At 53.2% G+C, this 23669-nt stretch overlaps 1 protein-coding gene across 1 annotated transcript; it reads right to left on the bottom strand.

The window, feature by feature from the left end:
• Positions 1-10647: 10647 nt before the first annotated feature.
• ARF6 (ADP ribosylation factor 6) lies at positions 10648-14093 on the bottom strand. The gene is made up of 2 exons (XM_063333783.1): positions 13935-14093; positions 10648-13844 (listed from the first exon to the last, which is right to left on the bottom strand). Exon 2 carries the CDS (start codon positions 13468-13470, stop codon positions 12943-12945), a length of 528 nt encoding a protein of 175 aa, XP_063189853.1. The 5' UTR covers positions 13471-13844; positions 13935-14093; the 3' UTR covers positions 10648-12942.
• Between the last annotated feature and the right edge of the window lie 9576 nt (positions 14094-23669).

Here is a 23669-nt window from a genome sequence, read left to right as displayed (position 1 = left end):
GGGGTTTGCTCCTGGATTCAACGTCTTTCTGCCTCCGACGGCATCCTGTCCCAGCTACAGGGACTTTGCAGAGCCGCGTCCTGCAGGCACTGCCGGCTCTGCCGACCTTCCTGCTTTCGTTTTAGCTGCACTTTACGTGTAAGACACATTCAAGAGATAAAAGAAGGGAAGATGGGGGGACACACACACGGGTGGCACTGGGGGACGAGGCATCCCAGTGTCAGGGTGGGAAATGGGGGCTTGCTGGCACCCCGTTAAACCAAAGCTCCTTAAGCAACCTCAGCCAAGGAAGGAGAATCGCTCTAATTTACAGCTTTGCACACTGAGGCGCTCTCTGGAAAATATGAAGGCGGTTAATGAGGAAAGCACGCCCGTGTGATTTCCCTCCGACACCAAACAGCTGGGGAAAAACTCAGGAAAACTTGATGTCCCTCCGGCTTGCTGGAAGGAGGAACCCTCCTGCGGTTCTGTTGTGGGGTGTCAGCCTGGCTGGGCCTGAGGCGAGACCGTGTCCCCCCCTGTCCCCGGACTGCGGTGGGGACGATGCTCATCGGCACCAGGGACAAAATCAATCCCGGGGTCGGTGCCGTCACTCCCACTGGAGGTTTCCCAAGGAGGCGACCGGGCACGATCAGCCTCCCGGGTGTGGGACTTGGGTCAATAGTGACGCCATTGATTGAGGAGTGACGTGATTGCCGGCGCCGGTGTTTGCTCTCCGGCTTTGCAGCGCTGAGATTTGACACCCCCCGCCCCCGGCAATGGCTCTGTGCAGGGGCTGGTCCACATGTTGCAGCACCCTTCTTTTGGGGAAAAAAACCACAGTGTTTTTACACGATGTGCTGTCCAGGAGACTGCGTAAAACCACGGGGAGGGCTTGCTGCTGCCGTCCCCGCGCGACCCTTTTGGATTTCTCAGGATCCCCCAAACCTCTTGCAGCCTCTGGGATCAAACTCTCCACTTCCAACTCTGCAGCCTCTGGAAAAACAAAAGGAAAACCTTCTCCCAACCCCACCAGCGGCTTTTTCCACCAGATACCTGTGATCCAGCCTCCTGCGACCCCCACTTCAGACGCCTCAGCTATTTGCAGACATACACGTGCTTTTAGGTCTTGGTTTGGGAGGAGACAGCAGGGCCACAGCTATATTGCTTGGCAACAGATTTCCTTCCGAAAAAAAATAAAAAAACACCACCCAACCCAACCCCAACCCAAGCGTTATATATAATTCAGTGGAAAGGCCTGCAGGCAACGCCCTGCAAACGCTGCCGGGGCAGTCGGAGCTGTGAGAGCTTTGTGGAGGGGATATTTTGGGAAGACGGGGGCTGGTGCCAGGAAGACAGGGCTGCTGAGACGGAGGGGGCTGCTCCCAAGGCTTCACACTCCTGTAAAGAGAGGGCAGAAGCGCCCAGATCCAGCCCTTGAGTCTCCCACAAACCAAGAGAGGATGGTGCCCAAAAAGCACCCCACAGCCCCAGGAGCTACGGCAGAGACATTTTTTCCTTGACGTGACCCCCCCGCCCCCAGCAGCCATCAAGCAGCATAAAGGGCCTTTAGCTTAAGCAAAGAAGGGGACGCTGTGGCTTGAGCATGAAGGTTTTGCCCCGGAGTAAAACACCGGCTCCGAACAGGCGTCACTGGCCTCAGGATTGGGAAGTCCATGAGGGACCAGGTCGGGCTCCGCAGCCTCGGCTCACGACCGTCCCCATCTCCTCCGGGGTTTCAGCCAGCACCAGCCTCCCTGCGGACACCGGCAGTGGTTAAGCGGCACGAGAAGGGGATGCTTTTAGCTGGGGATCCATCGATAAACCTTTTCAATAAACTTTATATATATATATAAACCCTTTAAGCTAGCAGCAGTCATTGGGGTTTTTTCCGCTTTCACTTGCAGCGTGCAAAGGCAGAAAGCAGCATTTGGGCAGCTTTCCTGTTTGCGTGTCGCTGCCAGCGGGACATTATGTTGGGAGATGTGACTATAAAAAACAGACGGATGCCCACAGGCAGAAGTGAGTGCAGAAAGGGTCCCTCCGCCACCACGTCCCCCCTTCTCGGCCACCCTGTCGCGGGCTTTCCCAGCTGCTCTCCCCCGGTTTGGGACTGGGATGGGTTGGGGGTGCACAGAGATCCTCCAAGCTTGGCAAAAGCAGTGCTGGTGCTGCTGCGCCGGGCTCCAGCGGCTGTCTCCAGCAGCGTGATGCTTCGCCGCCGGCCGTGCGGAGCAGGAGGAGCGTGAGCTCACCCCCAGAGTTACATTTAGATCTAATTTACATCCATGTTTAAAGGCATTTCGCATCCATCCCCATGCCTGACCACGGCCCCACGCCCGGCCCGCAGCCAAGCTGAGTGTGTTAGCTGTTGGCTCTGCTACAGAAACATCATCCCGCTCTTTTTTTTTTTTTTTTTTTTTTTTTTCCCCAAGAGCTCCAAGCTGACAAAGCAGCTGGCCTGGAAAGATGCTCCGGGAGCTCGCACCGCTGTGCTGGATCACCCGGCCCTGCCAGCAGGGAAGAGCTGTTGGTCCTCCCCCTCCTCCGCCCCGGCTGGCATTTTCCAACCACATTTTGGTGGGAGGGAGCTTCCACCAAAGCCGATGGATGTTTTGGACCCGCTGGGGGATGCCAAGCCCCCAGCCTGGTGCTGCTCCCGGAATACGGAGCAGGAGCCCACAAACGAAGGCGCCACGTGCCACCCCCCTTCCAGCACGGGCAGGGTCTTTGCCAGGACAAGCGATGCCAGCACAGCTGTAGTCTGGATTTCCTTGTGTCTTTGGGCGGCAGCTTCACGTCTAGCATTAATTGCTTTCTTAATTACTATCGTCACCCTCCCGCCGTGTCTCACAGGGAGCACTGAATCACACGCTTGTTTGCGAGGCTGGATCACCCGGGTTTTTGGGGTTTTTTTCCAACCCCGTTTATTTATTAGCCGGCATTACCTTCCAAGCCAACCGGATTTAATATTTTTGTTCCAGTTGGCAAAGAATTTATTGACCGTGGAGAGGGAGAAATCGCTGCCGCACACCCGCGGGGACGGCGAGGTGGGGCCAGAGCAGCCCGTCGGAGCCACGTCCCGACCCCAAAGGGAACTGGGGAAGCAGCAACTCGGGCATCACTTTTTCCTCCCTGCTGCTCGCCAAAGCCTCGCTGTTGGCACTTAACCGGCTCCAGACACACGCTGTATGTGCACATACATTCCTCGGCCATGCGATCAGACCGGAAAAGATTGCGTTCAGCCGAGGAACCGCGGCGGGAAGGAGGACAGGGAAAAGCTGTGCATTCTCCGACGCGAGAGCGCTGCAGCCTCCAGAAAAGCTGCAGGCAGCACTTCTTTTTTTTTCTTTTTTTTTAGGAGACGCAGTGCTAAAAGAGGAACCTCTGAGGGACACAGGGTTGGAAAGACCTCGATGGGTGGGTGGGGTGGGGGAAGCTCTTTTATTTTGGCAAAACCCGCCTCCCTCTCGCAAATCTCAGCAGAAGGACTTTGTGCTCCACGCGGAGCTCCTCGCTTTTCGCCTTTGCCTCACAGCCCCTCCCAGGATCCCGCTCTGAGACCACTATCAAGATGCCACTGAGCCAGTTTCTCCCATGAATCCAGATTTTATTACTCACTTCTCCTGTCCAGTGCAGCTTCGGTGCCACCCAGGGTGGCCGAGAGCATCTCACCCCACCAGCGTTTGCTCCCTCCTGGGGTCAGGTTAGCTGGGCAATGCCCAAACCTCATCCCGGGTCTGAACCTGAACCGTAACCGGCTCCAAGCACTGGCCCCGCACTCGTACCCCACCACGTGCTGGGGCAGAGGGGTGTTTCAGAGGGTGGCACGGATGCAACCCAAAGAGAAGCCCCATGGGGAGAGTTTTGCTCTGCTCCCTCAAGCGTCCTGCTCCAGCTTCCACTCTCTGGTCCCACCAAGCAGCCTCCCCCCACCCCAGGTCAGCATGGCCACCCTGTGCCCCCAGCACAGCCCCGGACTGCAGCCGACACAGCTTTTGGCAGCACCAGGGTGGCCGAGCAACAGCGTCGCTGCTCCAAGCACTGGGTGTTTCGGCACGAATGAGGCAAGCTCCACGCTTCGCTCTGAGCATCATCGAAGCAGGACCAGCCGCAGGGTGCCGGGGGGACCAGGAGTGGCAGCAGGAGCGGGTCTGAGCCCCCCAGCCTCCCCCCATCCGGCACCCGGCTTTCCTGCTACAACAGCTTCACCTCGCAGCGGTGCCGCGCCGGGGCTGGGAGCGCATCACTCACTCAACCAGTGCTGCACCGGCATTTGCATAATTTCAATTATGTTTCCAAAACGGGGAACAGGCTTTGACAACAACAACTCTGCAGTACCTTGAAACATCAGAGAAGATGGAAAATCGTCATCTCGGACCTGACGGCCCTGCAAAATGCTTTCCGCTGGCATTAACTCAAAGGTCTCCATGCGGTATGGGAAAGGATGCAGCAATCCAGGTTTTGCTGTTGAAACCAATGGAAATAAATGCGTTTATTTAGAGCAAGCCTCCCCCCGGGCACTGCTCTGCCACTCTGCCTGGTACCTCTCACCCTCCCGCAGCCCCCATCCTCTCCCCCAACCCCTGTCTCCCCCAGGAGCATCCCAGCCATGACAGCTTCCGCCTTTCCCCGTTTTCCCCTACACCTGGAGGCAAAAGAAAAACCGGGGCTGATGGAGCCGGCTGCACCTCCCTCCCTCCTCCCTGTATCTGCCATCGGTGCGTTGAGACATCGCTGCCTACGAGGAGGGCGCAACAGGATATTTATTCTTCGTTAGTCACCTCACCCCTCCCTATCTGTCATGTGCAAGCGCCCCGGCTTGAACTGCAGGTTTGCGAGCGGGCTGGCTCATACCCACGCATCCACAGCACGGCTGTCCCGGAGCCTTCCCCGCTGCCGCGCCGCATATTTTTGGCAACCTGGGGATGCTGGGGAGTCGGCAGGTGTTAAACACGTCCGCAGATCTGATGCCTTAAATAGCGCCTTCTCTTTTAAAGGCAGGCGCGGGGAGGTGGGTCAGAGCTCAGGTCTAAGCCTGCTTGCCATAAGCCTCCTCTCCAGACTACGGGAACCAGCAGCGAAATATTCCTGGTCTCGGCATTAAGCAGCCTGTGGTTCATTAGCAATCCAAGAGAGGAGGAAGCTGCGAGCTTCGGAGGAGAGACGTCAAATCATAAAACCCTCAAGTGATGGGAAGCTCCAGTTTTTCCAAAGGCCCGAAAGCAGCCCGGCCACTGAATAATGCATCAAGCTGCCGAGAAGTTGGCAAACACCGGGCAGAACGAGTTAATCCACAGATCCCACTCAGATGCCAGCACTCCTCCAGCATCAACGTGATTAACCAGTTTCACTACTCAGAGCGTTTCCGGGAGGACTGGGAGCCACAGGAGAGCCTGGAAGAGGGGAAGGAGAAGCTGTGCGGCCCCTTCTCCTCCACGGCATGGCCACGGCATAGCGGGGCTGGGGGGACACTGGCACAGTGAAGAGGTAACCATGAGCCAGAGCAAGCGTAGCGTTGGAGCAAGGGGTTTCGGGCCATGGCCTGGAGGTGTTGGTTGAAGGAAACCCATGTGCAACTTCAAACAAGTGAAAAGCTTCCCCTTTCACAAATCATTAATAAGGTTCACGACGGAAATGAAAGCCAGGAAGCTTTGGCGCTGTGTTTGAGAGTCCAACCTCATATTGAGGGGAAAATGCAGATGATCGTTTCTTCATTAGGTATCCGGCAAACAGGTGAGGCAGGAGCTGAGATCCTGAGATTGCAGCTGCAAGGCCGCAGGCAGCATTACTTAAGGGAGAACGTATCACTGCCCTGGTCTGAAATATTCCCATCCCTCCCTAAAAGAGGGCCAGAAAGCTGCAGGTAACGTGGCCAGAAGCGGATGTGAGGCAGGAAGGTGCCTTTGCGCCTGCAGGAGACCGGCAGGAGCAGCCCAGGAGCATCTCCAGGGCCCAGGCAGCAGCATCCCAGTCCGGCCGACGCTGACCCTGGCTCACACAACGCCACATGCTCAAGATGCTTGGAGGCAAGGGCTGGAGGACTTGGAATTCATTAACTAGTCCAAGGTTGTAAGATGAGCCGGAGCGAGATCCAGGGACGGCTCATTGGCAGCGATTCAACGCCTTCCACAATGCAGCGCCGGACGCCAGCGACTTTCAATTCGGCCCTTGCTGGGCTTGGCTCGTCTTCCAGCGAGCAGGTGCTGGGGAAGTTGGTCCTGAACCTTTGTAAGGGGCAGCAAGATGAAACCAAGCACATCCAGCAGCGTCTGCCCTGCTGCTGTCCCTCGCCCCCCCCAGCCCCCGTGAAATGCTTTTGTTTTCAGCGCTGATGTGAAAACCAGACCAGTGCAGTTCATCGCAGCCGAAACAACCCTTTAGATCGGAAAGACGAGTATCTATGCGATATACGGGATGTAACTCGAACATTTAAACACGATGCAATTCGAACACTTAAGCAGACAGGCTTTCTTTGGAGGGAAAGTGAGAGCCAAATCACTGCTTTGCTTGCAAATCTTCCTGCTCCGCGGCGCGAGACGGGCAGCGGGTTTGGTTACAGTTAAGGCAGCAGATTGAAAGCCGCAAGTACGTGATAGGAAAAAGCTTCCCAGAGAGCTGGGTCAGTTCCAGACTAATCCAGCCCCCGTGGGGAAAGGGCGTTCTGGCAGATGTTAAGCTAATGGGATAACTGCACGAGCGCACCTCCGTCCGCCGACGGGCGGCAGCTGAAAGTTAAGAGCCAGGGGGTCAGCCCCTGCTCCGCAGCAGCCCCCCCGTTTTCAAAAGGAAAATGTAGAAAGCTCCTCAGGGCAAAAATAGCAAATATTAACAGCATGAGGACTACACAATCCCAGGTTCCCGGCGCACAAAGTGCAAAGTCTCCTTCTGAGAAAGTATGCCAAGCAAACGTGACTTCCAAGGTAGAAGCTGTCAGCACCAGGCGCTGGGACCGGTGTCAGTTCCACCCCGCAGCCTTGCCCCAGCGCAGCAAACCCAGATAACTCCTGCCCTTCATCGAATGAGTTTGTTCTTCGAATACCAGCTTCAGATGAAGGCCAGAGGTATTTCGGGGCTGGTGTCGGCCCTGGATGCTTTCCTCCACTCGTCCATGTCCCCAGCAGCAACGATCCAGGCAGGTTGGGCCCTCCTGCCCCTTTCCCCATGATGTACCTTCCTCTGAAGGACCCTCGCGGGCTTGGGGACAAGCATCGCTGTAGCTCAGGTGCACAAAGAGCAATAGATTCTTCTCAAATGTTCCTCATTAAGCCTGGGGAAAACGCTTCCCTCGCTACTGAGGTCTGTGAGCCCGCCCGCCCCCTCCGTCCTGCTCCCCCGCGACTGCAGAGGCTGTGGCTGTGCAGCGTGACCTGTCTCCAGGTCTTTCACTTCACCCCCACCCAAAAAAATGTGAAACAAGAGCGCACTCCCATAAAACAGCCAAATGGCAGCGTTACCCCCATTATATTTCAGACAAGGAATCCATTCTAGGCGCAGGCATGGGAACAAGTTCAGGAGTGCAGCTTGTTATCTACACCTCGCCTTCCTCCTCTTTGTGACCACCGCCTGAGTTTTCCTCAGGTCTGAAGGGCACCAGGGGCACCTACGCGAAGCCAGGAGCCGCTGGTGGTTCCCCTCGGGGCTGCGCTCATCTCAATACTCCTATGGAAAAAAAAAAACCCCACGTTTCAAACGTTATCAATTTTCAAGCGTTATCAATGTCCACCTCTCACAAAACAGACACCCGTTAAATCCTGCTTAAGTATTTTTTTTCTAACTAATGCCGTCCTAAAAGATACAGCTAAAGAAACCAGTAACGCTAACAGATGCAGCTAGAGAAACCAGCACCAGCGGGGTGAAGTGCATCCTCTGGAAGGCAAAACATTTCTCTTGAGGCGAAGCAAGGGCCTGAGCCTGTTAAACTGCTGTGAGAACTCTGCAGATGACTCATATCTTTAGGTTTTTTTTTTCTTTTTTCCCCTCCTCTCTTTTTTTTTTTTAAGGAGGCCAGAGATACCTGTTCTGAAGCAAGAGACGAGCGACTTCCTGGATGATACGTCGCATACCCAGTTTGCCGCCTATAAAAAGCCACCTTTTGCAGAAGCTCCGGGCACTTTGCGGGGACGCGGCCCTCGCTGCCAGCACCACGGGGCTGTGACTCACCCGCGTCACCCCTTCGGAACTGACGGCGGGACTAAAATTACCCTGCTCTTGCCTGTGCTCCACATTTTGAAAGTGAGAGGACTTGCGGTGCTCAAGTCATCCACCTCGGCCTGAAGTCCCCCAAGCGCCTGCTCGGGCATCATCCTGAAACTTACAGGCTCCAGCAGCGTCGGTGCCAGAGTCGTGCCAAGGACGCCAGAAGAGGGACCAAGTTTGTAAGTGGAGATGCCACTAACTCATCCTGGAAAGCTGATGGTCCACCCCAAGATGAGGGGAAAGCTTTTCCCCCCCGCTAGAAAGCACCAAAGCGATTTCAGATTACGCATACGGAGCCCTTCAGGCTGGACAGATATTAGAAACAAATATTAGAAACAAATCCAAGATAAAAAGCACAACCATGCCGTAGCGGGAAGCCTGAGTCACAGTGCCCACACCATGGCTGCTTCCACACTCCAGAGTGAGTTCTGCACTCCCGGAGGTCACTTCTCCCATTCCCGGTTCCCAGTGACAAGGGAAATAACACCCAGGTCCGCCAGTGAAGCAACCGGCCATCGCAAATCTCGCGGGCAGCTGTTTTGACGATGCAACTAATTTTTTTAAACTGAGGCAGGTTCCTTTGGGAGGACTATCGTATGGGCAGGGTTAATTTCCAATTAGGGATGGCAGGCCCATTTTTTCCGAGCCCTGTCCATGAGGACCGCAGCCCTGTGACTGGGAAAAGCGCCCTGCCGAAGCGTGAGTCACGGCGCGGCTTGGGAAGGGTGCTCTTGGGAGTCACGCTAACTGCTGCTGTAACAAAAGTCTGATTTGTAACGATAAGCGCTGACATTCTGAAAAATGACTAACTACTACAATGAAAGAGACATGAGTTTACTCTTCTGGAGCCTTGTCTCCAAACTCCGAGGAGCTTAATTAAGTCAGGGTAAGTTCATTTACACAGCCACACCCTGAACTGACATTCAGGTAAGACAGAGCCCGGCCTCAACACCCTGGAAGAAAAAGACTCTGGGAGGATTGCAGCTGTGGCGGGGCCCACCGCCCCCCGCACCCACTTATTCCCGCCTGCCTGAGTCATCTTTCCTGGCGATTCCCGGAAGCTTTGCCACAAGGAGACGGTTCCGAACAGTTGACGCCGGGCCTCACACCTGCAGCTGCTAGAAGCTGCCTCAAAACCTGCGCCGTCTCTCAGCACAGCCCCTGCCCAATAGCCCGGCTCAGGCTGGGGTGCGTGGGGGGCTCCTGTGCCATGACTGCCCCTCTGCGGGCCCACAGGAACAGCAGGGGCTGCGGGCACCACAGCCTGCCCCAGCCCCCCCCACGCTGCACCTGCCCAAGTCCTTTCATCCGCTCGCTCGCATCCTACTCAGGCACCAAAGACATCCCAGCTTCATGTCTGTCACTCCACAAGCACCCCCTAGCCACTCATCCACCTTTTCGGCCACAACTGCACCTTCTACACCGGCCAAATATCGTCCCTTTCCGACCAAGTCATCTCTTCCATGAAACACGGCACCACCCGGCCCAGCGACGGTCCCTCTGTGGCCTCTCACAGACCTGGTCACCTTCCCAAGTTACAGGGAACCGGCACCAAGGCAGTATAAATTTGACACTAAAGTTCGCTAAAGATTGTTAACTGCAAGCGGGAGTATTAAAGACGTATCATCCTTTCCACTTATAAAAATAGTCGCTAATCTAAGTCTCAAAGGAATTACAGACAGGCTTTCAAAACTGTGAAATGCAGAACAGAGACCTCTTTAAGTCGGCAGAACGCTCTACTCCAGCACCATATTGCCCCTTTCTGTTTCTCTCATAATTAAATATAAGTAACATACCAGGAGAGCTCCGCTGTATAATTGCTTTATTTTCTGCTTATTAGTTCTTTACCAACACTACAGCCATATTGAGAACACAAAATTCCTGTTTACTTTAGTCAGGGAGATCACAGTCTACAAACTCATTCACTTATCAGACACGATTAACGCCATTCAAAACTTACTCCATAAATTCACATGAACACAAATTGATGCACTTAAACTCCAGATTAGTTTTTAAATCATAGGATTTCTTACAGATTGCCACTTTGTCCTACAGGCTATGTTTACTGCCTGATAGCCACTAGTTCGTGGTGAGGTTCAGCTACAACCTATAAAGGACATGTTGAAAGTGAAACTTTGTATTTTGTTCAGTAGCAATGGCCATTTATTTTTGAAGTCTCTGCCACATGTTTCGGTAACTTTTTCTCCCCCCCCCTCCCCCGCCCCCAAAAGACATTAAAAAAAATTCAGAAGCATAATCAGTTTCCTTTCACCTACAAAAACAGAATAACAAAGTTACTAAGGAAATACAAAATTGTGAATTCAACTTAATGCAAAGTCTAGCAAAGAAGTCTGCCCCAGCACTTGAAGAGAAAACATAGTAAATCAACTTAGACGAAAAATGAAGTTATTGAAGTTTTCATGTTGACTGAGAATAGATTTAAGAAAGTTCAAGAACCATTAATAGAGCTTCAAGTTTTCCAGTTTAGGCATTTACTTTGTGCTTGGCTATTTTATTTATGCTCCAGAAGAAAACAGTAACCATATTCTTGTATTTTTAGTCTTTATACCACCACACTATTTGTTAAGTTACATCAACAGAGGAAAAAAAAAAAAAGCTAGAAAATAGAGCAGTGATATTCCAATGGCAAAAAGCCTTGAGTGGAAAAGAAAACTCACCTCCTCTTCTTTAGAGCTGAGATTTAAGAGTTATCCTACATTTTGCAGACTCTCTTTAACTTAGGAAGGCGTACAGTCAATCAATGCTCTATCTTCTGGCATCAAGATCCCATTCAGTCCCATTTGCAACCCACAGCGAGATCAAGTCTTTTGGAACCATATTCTAAAGGAACTTTTAAGTTGTCCAAAGCATTCAATTTCAGAAGTGAATTCGGTATTTTTATCTTCCCATACATCTTTGGTAAGAGCTCCATATACAATGTACTTAGCATGCAGAGTCAACACTGCAGAAATGTAGTGTAATGCCCCCAATTTTATGTAAAAGTCATATCCTTAAAAAAAAAAAAAAAAAAGAAAAAAGAAAAAAAACCCATTTTCTTCTGGTTTTGTAGCATACATTCCTAGAATTCCCCAATTGAGTTTAACTCCTTGAGGAAATCTGAAGTTAATCCTTAAGGCTGAATAAGAACCAGCTGCTTTAACGTTTTTTTGCACCCAGCATTAATACTTGATTGAGTTTTTATACTAATACTTGTTCTGGGTGGGGTTTTTTATTTTGCCAGTCACATCTGCAAGCTGTGATATGGCAAATGAGCTGCTTGCCCTTTAAGAACTAATTATGGAAGTTTACATTCATAGTCGTATTCTCTCTCTCTCTCTCCTCCCCGCTCTCATTAGTAGTTACTCAATGGGCTTCAGACATCCAACATAGTTCCCTTCCTACAGGACTACAGCAACAACCAGCTACCGAGACGGATGGCGAGGACTGCAACTACTTGCTTGAGTTCAGTCAGTCTTGGAAAACTAAAGCAATGAGTGATTTCCTCAAAATGGCTATTATTCAGATGTCAGAATTACCGAGCTCAACTACAGGTTAGCACGGAACTTGCCACTTCAGAAGTCTACAAAATGGAAAAAAATAAATTTTTTTCTTTCTCCACTACACGCATGTTGGAAAGAATCAGAAATCCTTTTAAGATTTAGATGTCTGCAACTGCCTTGAGATGAAAGCAATTTGTCTCGATTGCAAGACAGGCAAGTCGGTGCTAGATTTTTGAGAAACCTCTGTGATTGAAAATAAGACTTGTTGCAATGCTTACACGTTATTGCTGCATTTTCTGGAAGGAACCTATCTTGCATTGAATCGGAGACTGACATGAGTAGTAAAAACTGCAGCTAAACATCATTTAAGTTTGCAATGCAAGACAAAAACTGAACAGCATCTACCCTGGAACTATTACATCATTCATGTCTTTATTTGCTATATGGTTGCTATGTAGTATGGGGAACTCATTTGCATCCCTTCTCATGCATGATGTATGGTTCAGAACTTCACAGCTGACATTTCAAAGCAGTTCTTACATTACCTAGTTAACATTATGCCTGATATGCACTTTGAACATGTTACAATGGTATTCTCACTATCTGCCACTGTAGGCAAGAATTCGTTTCACTATTAGTCTGAGATATGAAGACAGACTGAGAGTCACTATTTAGTTACAGATTAACAGAACTTTAAAAAAAGTCCTTAATATAAAAAGACAGACTGCAGTTTGATTTTAAGCAATAATTTTCAGTTTACTAGATGAAGTAGACCTATCAACATATTCTGCATGAATGCAAAAAAGTAGCAATCTACAGCAAGTGATAGAAGAAAAAAATATATATATATAATCAAAAAAGTAGAACCAGAAAGCATACACTGAAAATGGTAACCCTCCCCCAACCATCCCCCAAAATAATCAAACCATCTTAAGGGCTATCAAGAGAAGAAAAAAAAAAAAAAGAAGTTACTTAGCAAGTCTACAATGTGTCTTTCCCCTGTTTGCTGGAAGTCTGCCATAGCATCTAGTGCTTGTGTTCGTGTCACATTCGGAGATTAGAGCATCCTAACGCCAAGCAAGAAGAGTTAAAACAGGAATCCAGTCAAGTGTGCAGAAGGAAAGGGTGGTAACTGGAGAAAGGTGATCATAATCCTATGGATGCTTTTGTTTTACTTTTCAGTAGAGAATCATTCTTCCGGAAAGCCATGTGGGTTATTTTTTTTTTTCTTTAATTCTTTGTAGACTAAATAGTTATTCTCTCATTAGGATTTATAATTGGATGTTAACCATGTCAGCCCTTCATAGAGTCCATCCCCTGTAGTAGCACAGGAGGGCTGCACGTACCAATTCCTATCCCTAATTCGGGTCAGGCCCAGTTTCTCCTGGATTTCATGGGGTTTCATGGCATCAGGCAGGTCCTGCTTGTTGGCGAAGATGAGGATGATGGCGTCCCGCATCTCCCTGTCGTTGATGATGCGGTGGAGCTCCTGGCGGGCCTCGTCGATGCGGTCGCGATCGGCGCAGTCCACCACAAAGATCAACCCTTGCGTGCCCGTGTAGTAGTGCCTCCAGAGGGGACGGATCTTGTCCTGGCCCCCGACATCCCACACGTTGAACTTGACGTTTTTGTAAGTAACCGTCTCCACGTTGAAGCCCACGGTGGGGATGGTGGTGACGGACTGGCCCAGCTTCAGTTTGTACAGGATGGTGGTTTTACCAGCCGCGTCCAGACCCAGCATCAGGATCCGCATCTCCTTGTTGCCGAAGATCTTGGACAGCACCTTGCCCATCTCGGCGGCATCCAAGGGGCCCGGCGCCTCCGGGGTGGGGTGAGGGGGAGCGGAGGGCGAGCGGCCCACGCGGGGCGGGGGAAAGGGGGAAGGGGGGGGGGGGGAAGGCCGGAGCGGGGCCGGGTGTCAGGGCAAGGGCAGGCGGGGCTCAGCGCCGGCCGCGCATGGGGCGGCTGCGGAAGAAGCGGAGTGTGTGGTGGCGGGGGAGGGGGGGGAGGTGGTGAGGTGAGGCCTGGCGGGGCGGGAAGAGGGGCCGCGCCGCGCTCCGCCGGGCCTTGAGGCGGCGGCTCCGCCCGGCTCCTGCCTTGGCTCCCGCCCCGGCGCCTCAGCTCATGGATGCCGGCTCAGGAGGGGCGGCGGCTCCCGCGTCCTGCCTGTAAAGGGACGGAGAGAGAGCGCGTGAGACGGGGGCGGCTGAAAGGGAAAAGGAGCACGGCGGGATTTACCTCAGGGCCGGGATTTACCTCAAGGGCCGCCCGCGGAGGGTCGGAGGGGGCCGGCTCCGCTCCGCGCCGCTCCCTCAGCCAAGCACCGCCGGAAAAGGAGCCCGCGCGAGCCCGCCTCACTTCCCCCTCCGCCGCCAGCGCGCATGCGCGCAACCGCCCCGCCCCGCTCGGCGGCGCCGCCCGCCTCCTGCGCATGAGCGGCGCCGGGGGGGAAGTGTGTGGGGTGTGGTGTGCGCGCCCGCCCGCTTCCCGCGGGAGGGGCGGGGCGGGGCTCGGGGGCCGCGCAGGCGCAGTAGTGCGCCTGCGCGGCCCCCGAGCCCCGCCCCGCCCCTCCCGCCTGTCAAGGAGCGCGTGCGCCGACGGGGGGGGGGCGCGTGGGCGGGGCAAGGGTGGGGAGAGGCGCCGCGCCATCGGACGTCAGCGGAAAGACGCGGGAGGGCGCGAGGGGCGCGCCTTAAAGGGGCAGGCGCCGCCCCGGTGATGTCGCGGCTAGTTCCCTCTCAGGAGCGCGGGAAATTTATCAAAAGTCCAGTTTTTTTTGGGGGAGTTTGTTTTTGGGTTTTTTTTTGACGAGCAGGGCTAAAATTAACCGGCAGGAGGTGGGCGGTGGTGGGTTTCCTCTTGGCACCGGTGTCTGTGTTGAGGAGCAGGAGCCGGTGCACGAGGTTTCTCTTAAATAGTTGAGAGTTAGGGGCTTTCTCCTGGGATCCGCCACTGGGGACAGGTGGATCTCTAGCGTGAAGTATCTCAAGCATTAAGCATCACCGCCAGCAGGGCGAGGGGGGGGTTCTGCCCCTCTGGGGAGACCCCCCTGCAGTGCTGCCTCCAGCGCTGGGGCACCAACAGCAGAAGGACACGGAGCTGTTGGAGCGGGGCCAGAGGAGGCCCCGGAGATGCTGGGAGGGCTGGAGCCCCTCTGCTGTGAGGACAGGCTGAGAGAGCTGGGGGGGGTCAGCCTGGAGAAGAGAAGGCTCCGGGGAGACCTTCCAGCCCCTTCCAGTCCCTAAAGGGGCTCCAGGAAAGCTGGGGAGGGACTCTGGATCAGGGAGGGGAGCCATGGGATGAGGGGGAATGGTTTTAATCTGGAAGAGGGGAGATTTAGACAAGATCTGAGGAAGAAATTCTTGGCTGTGAGGGTGGTGAGCCCCTGGCCCAGGTTGCCCAGAGAAGCTGTGGCTGCCCCATACCTGGAGGGGTTCAAGGCCAGGTTGGACGGGGCTTGGAGGAACCTGGTCTGGTGGGAGGTGTCCCTGCCCAGGGCAGGGGGTGGCACTGGGTGATCTTTAAGGTTCCTTCCAATCCAAACGTTACCATGGTTCTATGATTCCACGTGGCGCCTGGCAGCGGCACAGACAGTGAAACACCAAACGGTATCTGGGATGCTGGGCTGCCAGAGGGGATGGCTGTGCTGTGGCACTGTGTCACCCACTGGTGGGTACCACCAGGCACAAACTGAAATGAGTCACTGCAGAGTGGGGAAGTGCCTTTTCTGTCACATTCTCCCTCTGTTTTGGACCCAGACATACTGTTCCTTGGGTCTCTCCTCTTGAATCATGGGGTTTTTAGGTTTGTTGCTGACTGTGTTGTCCCTCATCCTTGGAGACTGCCTGCAGATGGGGCTTGGCCAGCTTCGGCTTTGCCCATTTCACCTGGCAAATAGCTGGGCTCTTCTGTTTTTCCTGAGCTCCTTCTCTCCTTTCCCTCCTGGTAAGCTGGAAGTGATAGGACCTGGGAAATACTTGCGTGCATGCCAAGGCGGGGAGTTGCTTTTGGGGTGGTGGCAGCTGCTCTTGCACTGGAGCCGTTGAGGAGCCGATCTCCACGCAATGGGGCCTTCCGCTGACTCAGCGGCAGTGCCGCTTCCTGAGCTGCTCCTCTCCCCGCAGGGTTCCTGCCTGCCCCTGCTTGATATCGGCAAACAAGAAGGTGCTCCACTTTGTATTATCCCTTTGCCAGCATCGGCCCACTCCTTTCCTGGTGCATGTCCTGCCTGCCCTGGGTGGGCCTGTGGCTGAGATGAGCCATGCTGCTCCAGGCTGCGATCGGCAGCTTCTGCTCACCTGGCTTTGCCCCACACATCATAGAATCATAGAATGGTTTGGGTTGGAAGGCACCTTAAAGATCATCTAGTGCCACCCCCTGCCCTGGGCAGGGACACCTCCCACCAGACCAGGTTGCTCCAAGCCCCGTCCAGCCTGGCCTTGAACCCCTCCAGGGATGGGGCAGCCACAGCTTCTCCGGGCAACCTGGGCCAGGGGCTCACCACCCTCGCAGCAAAAAACTTGTTCCTCAGATCTCATCTAAATCTGCCCTCTTCCAGTTTGAAGCCATTACCCCTTGTCCTATCACTACATACATGTGTAAAAAGCCCCTCCCCAGCTTTCCTGGAGCCCCTTTAGGGACTGGAAGGGGCTGGAAGGTCTCCGCGGAGCCTTCTCTTCTCCAGGCTGACCCCCCCCAGCTCTCTCAGCCTGTCCTCCCAGCAGAGGGGCTCCAGCCCTCCCAGCATCTCCGGGGCCTCCTCTGGCCCCGCTCCAGCAGCTCCGTGTCCTTCTGCTGTTGGTGCCCCAGCGCTGGATGCAGCACTGCAGGGGGGTCTCCCCAGAGGGGCAGAATCCCCCCCTGGCCCTGCTGCCCACGCTGCTGGGGATGCAGCCCAGGGTGCGGGGGGCTTTCTGGGCTGCCAGTGCACGTTGCCAGCTCGTGTTGAGCTTCTCATCAACCAACACCCTCAGCCTTTAGCAGCTGTGTGTCCTGTCCTTTAGCAACTGGAACAGGGACAGGCTGGGCATCCCGACAGCTCCCTGAGCTCTCCCTGTGCTGCTGATCAGCGCTTTTCAGCCTGGACCAGCCCTGAGCTGGTGCCGTATTCTTCAGCTGCCACTGTGTGACCTGCTGAAAGCATCCGAAGTTGATCTTGCCATCATCCAAATTTAAAAAACCTGACAAAGAAAAGCAATATGCTGCACTACTTCACACAGGAAATCCAAAACTTAATTGAGGTCTGGGGACGTGGCCACGTGCTGTAGAAGAGAAACAGGATCCACTCAGGCAAATGCTTTTTCACCTGCTCGGGCTTTATTTGTGAGGATCCTCCCTGCCCTTCAGGAAAGCTTTCTGTCCATATGGTCTGTGCACCAGAACAAGATTTTACATGGTTTGGCATGTGTTTTTAAAGTAATCATTACTGCTCTTTAGGATGATATATAGCAAAAAGACATTTGAGAACTCAGCACTTTCAATAGTTAAGATCTCAAATTAGTGACTAATAAACTCTGTGCACGTCAGTCCTTGTAGCTCACGTTTACCAATCCCGCAGAGAACGGGTGAGAAGCTGGTGAGAGAGCACCACCTACTTTTGAAACATTTTTATGTACAGTCATATTAGTTTCCGTAAACGAACAGAAAGGGCGGTAAACAGGAAGCAGAATATAAATGGCATAACTCAGTAAAGCAAATAAAGGCTTCATTGTCTGAGGAACCCCACTGCCGTGTCCCTGCAGAGTTACTGCACCTTACCTTGGAGAGCCAGGAGATAGCACAGCCTGTCTTACGAGCCTTTAAAATGTGAATTTGTCCCAATGTGAGATGTTTTTGAAAGGCGGGTTCTTATTTTTAAGATAGCGACTTAAGTAACTGTGGGATGGAGATGTGTCATCGAAGATGAAGAGGTGTGATGGTCTGAGCAAAACAGACTCAATCTCAGCACTCAGCCTGCAGAGAGTTGCAACAAATCTTCACCCTGTAACCACCCCTAGGGAAAGAAGTACAGGTTAGGCACTATATATACTCAATATAGCCTAGGTTCTTATGTTTCTGGTTGATTTTCAAGGTCAAATACCCAAGAAAAACATTTACAATACCTGAACGTGTTCTAGATTACCTGAAAAACATGACCTCCTACAACAGGTTCAGTTTCACATACCTGCTTAAGAATTAAAAACCTTCTCAGGTCCTTGGCAACACCCAGCGGGTTACTGGGTAGCCTGCAGAAGTTAAATATTTTAAAAGTAAGCACTGACTGAGAATGTGTCACTGGATGGAGAGCCTGATGGGTGCCAGTATGGATTTACAGCCCGGGGAGTAAAAAGCAATTATGGTTATAAAGTGATTAGGGGTTACAGCCTGGGGAGAAAGATAGCAAGTATCTGTAAGACCTTTTGATAACTCACCCTGGCCTGGCTGCAGGGCAGCCCGTTCCTTATCTTTTCTTTCTCCGTAAGGAACTCAGGGGTGGTGCAGGTACCAAAGTTTGCATCTATTGATTTTCACGGTTTTGTGAGGCTGTGTTTGCATGGTTTGTTCTCCACCAGCAATTCACGCGCTGTCACAATGAAGTGGTGATCAAAAATGATACACCTTCAACTTTACGTGATAGCCATGACATCGTAATAAGCAAACCTCAAGGAAATGGATTGATACCCCCTTTTGTTTTTATCTCTTTGACTATAACTACCTTCCCAATCAGTTTGGATTATCAGGCCAAACCTGTTTTAATATGCTGTAGCTCATCTTGCTTACTTTTCTCCTGCCAAAGCAGAGGGAGATGGGAAAAAACTCTGTTGCAGTGATCTTTTGTGGCTTTCCAAGGAAGGAAAGGGGAATATAATAATGCTTTGGGTTTAGCATCTATGTTAGATAAATTCTTCTCTTGTGAAAACAAATTATATCCTTGATATTACAATTGCACTCCACTGGTAGGTTTCTTATCAGTGAGATATCTGATACAATGGGCCAAGCGTCCTTTGGTGGGGTGAGCCAGGTTAGCAAAGCACTTTCCATGAGCTGTGGTCACTCCTGCCTGGAGGCGGGGAGTGGCGGAGATGGTCCCCCATGGGCGTCTCAGCCCTATTTCCTGTGATTCTGCGATGCCTGTGTCTGTGCAACCGCAGCTGGGCTTGGCCAGGAAACTAAACCTGCAGTCTCCAGCGGTGTGTGCTTTAAACACCGGCAGCGTGGCATTAAACAGATCCTTGGGCTCTTCCCATGAGGTTAACAGCGGTAGGGAAGGAGTGGACATGGGAAGGGGGTGTTGTAGAGTATTCTGACTGCAGCAGATTTCTGGTAGCCTCTGTGTGTGCTGAAATGGTGTAATGAGGACACTGAAGAATCGCTGGAAATCCCACATTTCTCCTCAGGAGAAAGCCCTGTCCTGGTCCCCCTGGAACTCCTCCAGCCTCCTGTGGGAGTGGGGAAGGGTTCTTCCAAAGTGGCCTCCCAGCAGGAAAAACAGCTTGCCCTCCAGGCTGTTTGGGTTTGTTTTGTATCTCAGACTACATCGAAATCCCTTTGCAGTTGCTATTGGCAAACAAGCTGGCTTCTCCTTTCACAGGTTATTTTCAGGACCAGATAGAGGAAACGTAGGTGGGGGATGCTGCTGGACCAAATTTCCATATGCCAAAATCCTGAATCACCACCATGACAGTGTCGGCCTGAAGAACCATGAAGCCTTAACAAGAGTAAAAATAATTTGTGAGGCTTTTCCTTCCCTCTCTGATTTTTCCCGTTTTCACAGCCGATATTTCCCAGCAGCAACAAAGCAGGAGATACACCAGTGGCCTCCAGGACTCAGCTGGATGTGCTGGCTTACCCCATGGAGACCTGTACCCCGAGGTTTTTGGACCCCAAGCCAGGCCATTGCTGATGCCCAGGTGTTCTGAGACATCGTGGTGTCTTGCAAAGCATGGCAGTGACACGGGGATGCCTGAGAAGCTCAGGGTGGGGATGCTTTGCAGTCAGTGCTGCGGGCCAGCAGAAATCTGCTGTATTCTGCATCCACGCTCTTAATGCAGAAGGGATTTTGCAGGCAGTTCCCAAGGGCTTTTTTCCTGTAAGATGTGTTTTAGTTGTCATTCAAAGGGCCTCTGGTTCCAGACAGCGTCCAAGCATTGCAATGGGTGGAGGTTTGGAGCTCAGTGAGACCCCAAAGCTGGTTCTTTGGGCGGCTGGAGCCCAGCTTACCCGTAACGCTTTGCACAAAGCCAAGCTCAGCAGGAGCCTGGAGCAGCTGGTCCTGCTGGGCAAGATGCAGCAACCAGCTGTCGGATGCTCCCCCTGAGCTCAGAGCTAAGGTTTCCCCAGCTCTGTGTGGCCTCATTTTCTTATTTCAGGCGTTGCTTTGGTGGTCAGGAGCCACACCAGGGCACACTTCCCTGCTAGCGGGCTGGCACTGCTCTCAGGACTCTTATCTGTGCCCTGGCTGCGCCATGTCTCTCCTCTGTCTGCTAAGCTCATTCCCATCAGATTTTCTCAGGCAAAACAGGTTGTTTCACACTCTTGATTCACTCCTGCTACGTTATTTTCATGTGATGAAAAATTTGCGTATTTGTGGCAGGAAGAAACTGTCACCATGTTCCTGGTAGGAGGAGGGGATGGGATTGGGATGCCTGGCTCTGCGCTGTTATTTCTCAGTAGATGGCTTGCCTTTCTCCCCCATTTGTGGATGTCAGGCCTACATCTCCTCATGCCCATGACCCCAAAGTCATTATCCTAATGCCTTTAACCAAAACTCCAGCTGTCACTGACAGCTCTTCCTTAAGTAGATAATAGGAGCCCAGAGCAAGATGTCTCTCTCTCCCATGCAGCCCTGACACCCTTAAGGCTTGTGCGGCACTGGGGAAGATCTTGTTTGTCTTTTCTGAGGTGGGATTGCCGTGTGTGTACTTTAGCCCTCGACTTTGCTCCACTAACTTGGGTCAGGCAGCCTGGAAGAAATGCTGAGATACCTCCTGAGTGGCTGCCGGTGGGTCTGGCCTTGGGCAGGCAGTGCAAGTGTGCCTTGAGGAGGAGGTATGTCCATGCCTGGAGCTGAGGCACGTCTGTGCTTGGACAGGAGGTACACCCGTGCCTTGACCTCTGCACTTAAGAAATGCAATGAAAAGAGACTGTCCTTTGGTGTCTTTAGCCCTTTGGTTGGGGCTAAGGCAGCTGCAGGCTGGCTCCATGTACAGCATCATTGATGGGGGGAGTCTGGAGGGGGTCCGTGGAGGTGGAGGCAGCAGCAAGAGGCTCTGGCTGGGCTGCTGCTGCTCTTCAGCAGTGTTTGCGATCTTGGCAGCTGGTTCCGCTCTCCTCCTGGCTGGCATGGAGTCAGGGATGGTTGCTGCCCTTGGAGGTAGTCTGCATGGCTTTCGTGGATAGACATGACTGTCTGAGCACCCCTGCTCCTGCTGTGCATGTTTGCAGCCACCAGAGATCCCCCAGGATAGTGCTCAGTGTGTCTGAAGAAATAACATGTATCTGGAGAGGGTAAAAAAGAAATAAAAAGGCCATTTTGGCAATGGCAGTGCATGGTTTGGTCAGCTTTGGCTCGCTCTGCTAGGAAAGGGGCAGTGCAGCCTATGCCTCTGGGTTAGACCAAAGGCCGCCTCTGGGCTCTGAGCACCTTTGCTTCAAGCTTTCCTCACAGCCTCAGGTCTCCGAGGAGCCAGAGAGAGGTGAGGGTCCTGCAGTATCTCCAGCCCCAGCCAGCTGCAGAGTCACTCTCAGGGGAAGTCTGGGGGAGATCTCTTGGACAGACCTCCGAGAGACGCAAAACACACAGTGAAGATCTCAAGTACTCTGTGAAAAGTATTTCTAGACAGCCATCTATTGCAGCAGCTAGTGGGTAAAGCTCCTGTATTTTATTCCTTGCATTGCATTTTTGTTACTTTTATATCCTTCTCTGAGAATTGAAATGGTTCATTACATCTGCGAGTATTCACTGAGGCAAGTAGGTTTTCTCAGACTCTCTTCTGAGCTCTCCCTGGGTACATCCTAGAGCTGGACTATGAATTTAATTTTTTGGCCTACAACAGCTTAACCTGGCCTTTCTAAAGCAAGGTATTGTGTTGAATCCTCACTCGAGGAGCTAAATTTTCCTTCCTGTATTTGATGCTCCTTCCCATCCGTGTTCCCACTGTGTTGCTTGAAGCGTTAATGCATCCTGCTGCCTGAGCTCCCGGCTGCCACGGCAAGGCTGGAGGCAGGAGCTGGTCCCTGAGCGCTGGAGAGCGGAGGCAGCGGGAGCTGCGTCCAGCCGGGCACAGTGGCTTGTGCCTGTAATCCAAGCGCCGGGGAGGCTGAGGCTGGCGGACGGCTTGAGCCTGGGGGTTCTGGGCTGCAGCGAGCTGTGCCGAGCGGGTGTCCGCGCTAAGGCCGGCATCGATATGGTGGTCCCTCGGGAGCCTGGGGCTACCAGGTCGCTTAAGGAGGGGTGAACCGGCCCAGGTCGGAGACGGAGCAGGTCAAAGCTCCCGTGCTGGTCAGTAGCGGGATGGCGCCTGTGAACAGTCCCTGTAGCACAGCCTGGGCAAGAGAGCGGGACCCAGTCTCTTTTGGCATCTTTCCCCCCACATCAACGGTCTGGGCCGGCGAGCAATCACAAAAGGGTCATGTAATACTGGGGAAAGGGAAAAGTGTCTCCCGCAGGTGTTCGACCTGAAGATGCTGCCCCAGCCTCACTCGCTCCGGTTGTGCTCATGTTTTGGTGTTGTGATTTCTTGCAGCGGTGAAAGGCCACAGGGCAGGACCCAGCCAGACCTTTGGGATCCCAAGAGATGTAATGGCTGGAATGGGAAATCACGGGCAGTGGAATTTCCCATTGTGTTTCTGGCTCAGAGACCCTGCGCACCCACGAGTCACTTGAGCATCCCTCACACACTGCCGGCTTCGGCAGCGTGAGCTGGGGCTCCGGCTCTCAGGAGTGCCTCATTAGTCTGCTCCATTGGGTATTTACTGTCACCGCTCATTTGTGTCCTCAGCTCTGAGCTTTACACCCTTAGGAAAACACTGGTGAATCAAGAAGCCCTTCTTACAAGGAGTATTTCAAAGCGGGGAGCCGGACATCTCTTGTCTGCTGTTCAGTAAGTGAAGCGTACTGAGCTGTCCTGGAGATAGAGCTCCCTGATGTGCCTCACTGGGCTTAAAATGAAAACAGAGCATCATGATATGTCTGTTTTGGCTCAAAATGAGAAGTCTGGGCTTTCTCAGCTGCTTAAAACCACCTTCTGCTCAGACATTTGTCTTTCCTGTTTCTCCATCCACCCATTTTTAAACATTTTTACAGGCAGCCCAAGGAAGGTCTCCCAGTTCCCCACTGCCACTGCGTGGGCAGGCAGAGCTCGCACAAGGTGGATGTGGAGGAATCTGCAGAAAGCCTGAAAAAAACAGCCGGGCACGGTGGCTTGTGCCTGTAATCCAAGCGCCAGGGAGGCTGAAACTGGTGGATGGCTTGAGCCTGGGGGTTCTGGGCTGCAGCAAGCTGCGCTGAGCGGGCGTCCGTGCTAAGGCCGGCATCGATATGGTGGTCTTGGGGGAGCCGAGGGCCACCAGGTTGCCTAAGGAGGGGTGAACCGGCCCAGGTCGGAGACGGAGCAGGTCAAAACTCCCGTGCTGGTCAGTAGCGGGATGGCGCCTGTGAACAGTCCCTGTAGCACAGCCTGGGCGAGAGAGCTGAACCCAGTTTTCCTTTTGTGGGGATCTGTGAACGCCTGGTCAGCGGTGGCACAGCGAGGGGTCCCAGCCAGGGCCGAGGAGCAGCGGCCCCACCTCGCAGCGGGGTTTCTCCAGGGGAGGAGCGAGGGGCAGAAGGGAAAGTGATGGTGTAGAAGGAGGGGGCCCCGCCGCCGGGTGCTGTGAGGGATGTGGAGGCCGCAGACGAGTGCTGTAGCCGCCGGGCGTGGTGGCGCACGCCTGTAGTCCCAGTACGTTGGGAGGCTGAGCCTGTCGGATCGCTGGGCCCCGGGTTCTGAGCTGCAGTCAGTCACACTAAGC

Source organism: Chroicocephalus ridibundus, chromosome 4 (genome assembly GCF_963924245.1).
Source record: "Chroicocephalus ridibundus chromosome 4, bChrRid1.1, whole genome shotgun sequence".
In the NCBI taxonomy this organism is placed as follows: Eukaryota; Metazoa; Chordata; class Aves; order Charadriiformes; family Laridae; genus Chroicocephalus; species Chroicocephalus ridibundus.
The sequence above is the reverse complement of the archived record's forward strand: the minus strand, read 5'-3'. Positions and strand labels throughout refer to the sequence as shown.

Coding starts and splice junctions, on each gene's coding strand:
- ARF6 (XM_063333783.1), bottom strand. CDS start 13,470: ATGGGCAAGGTGCTGTCCAAGATCTTCGGCAACAAGGAGATGCGGATC.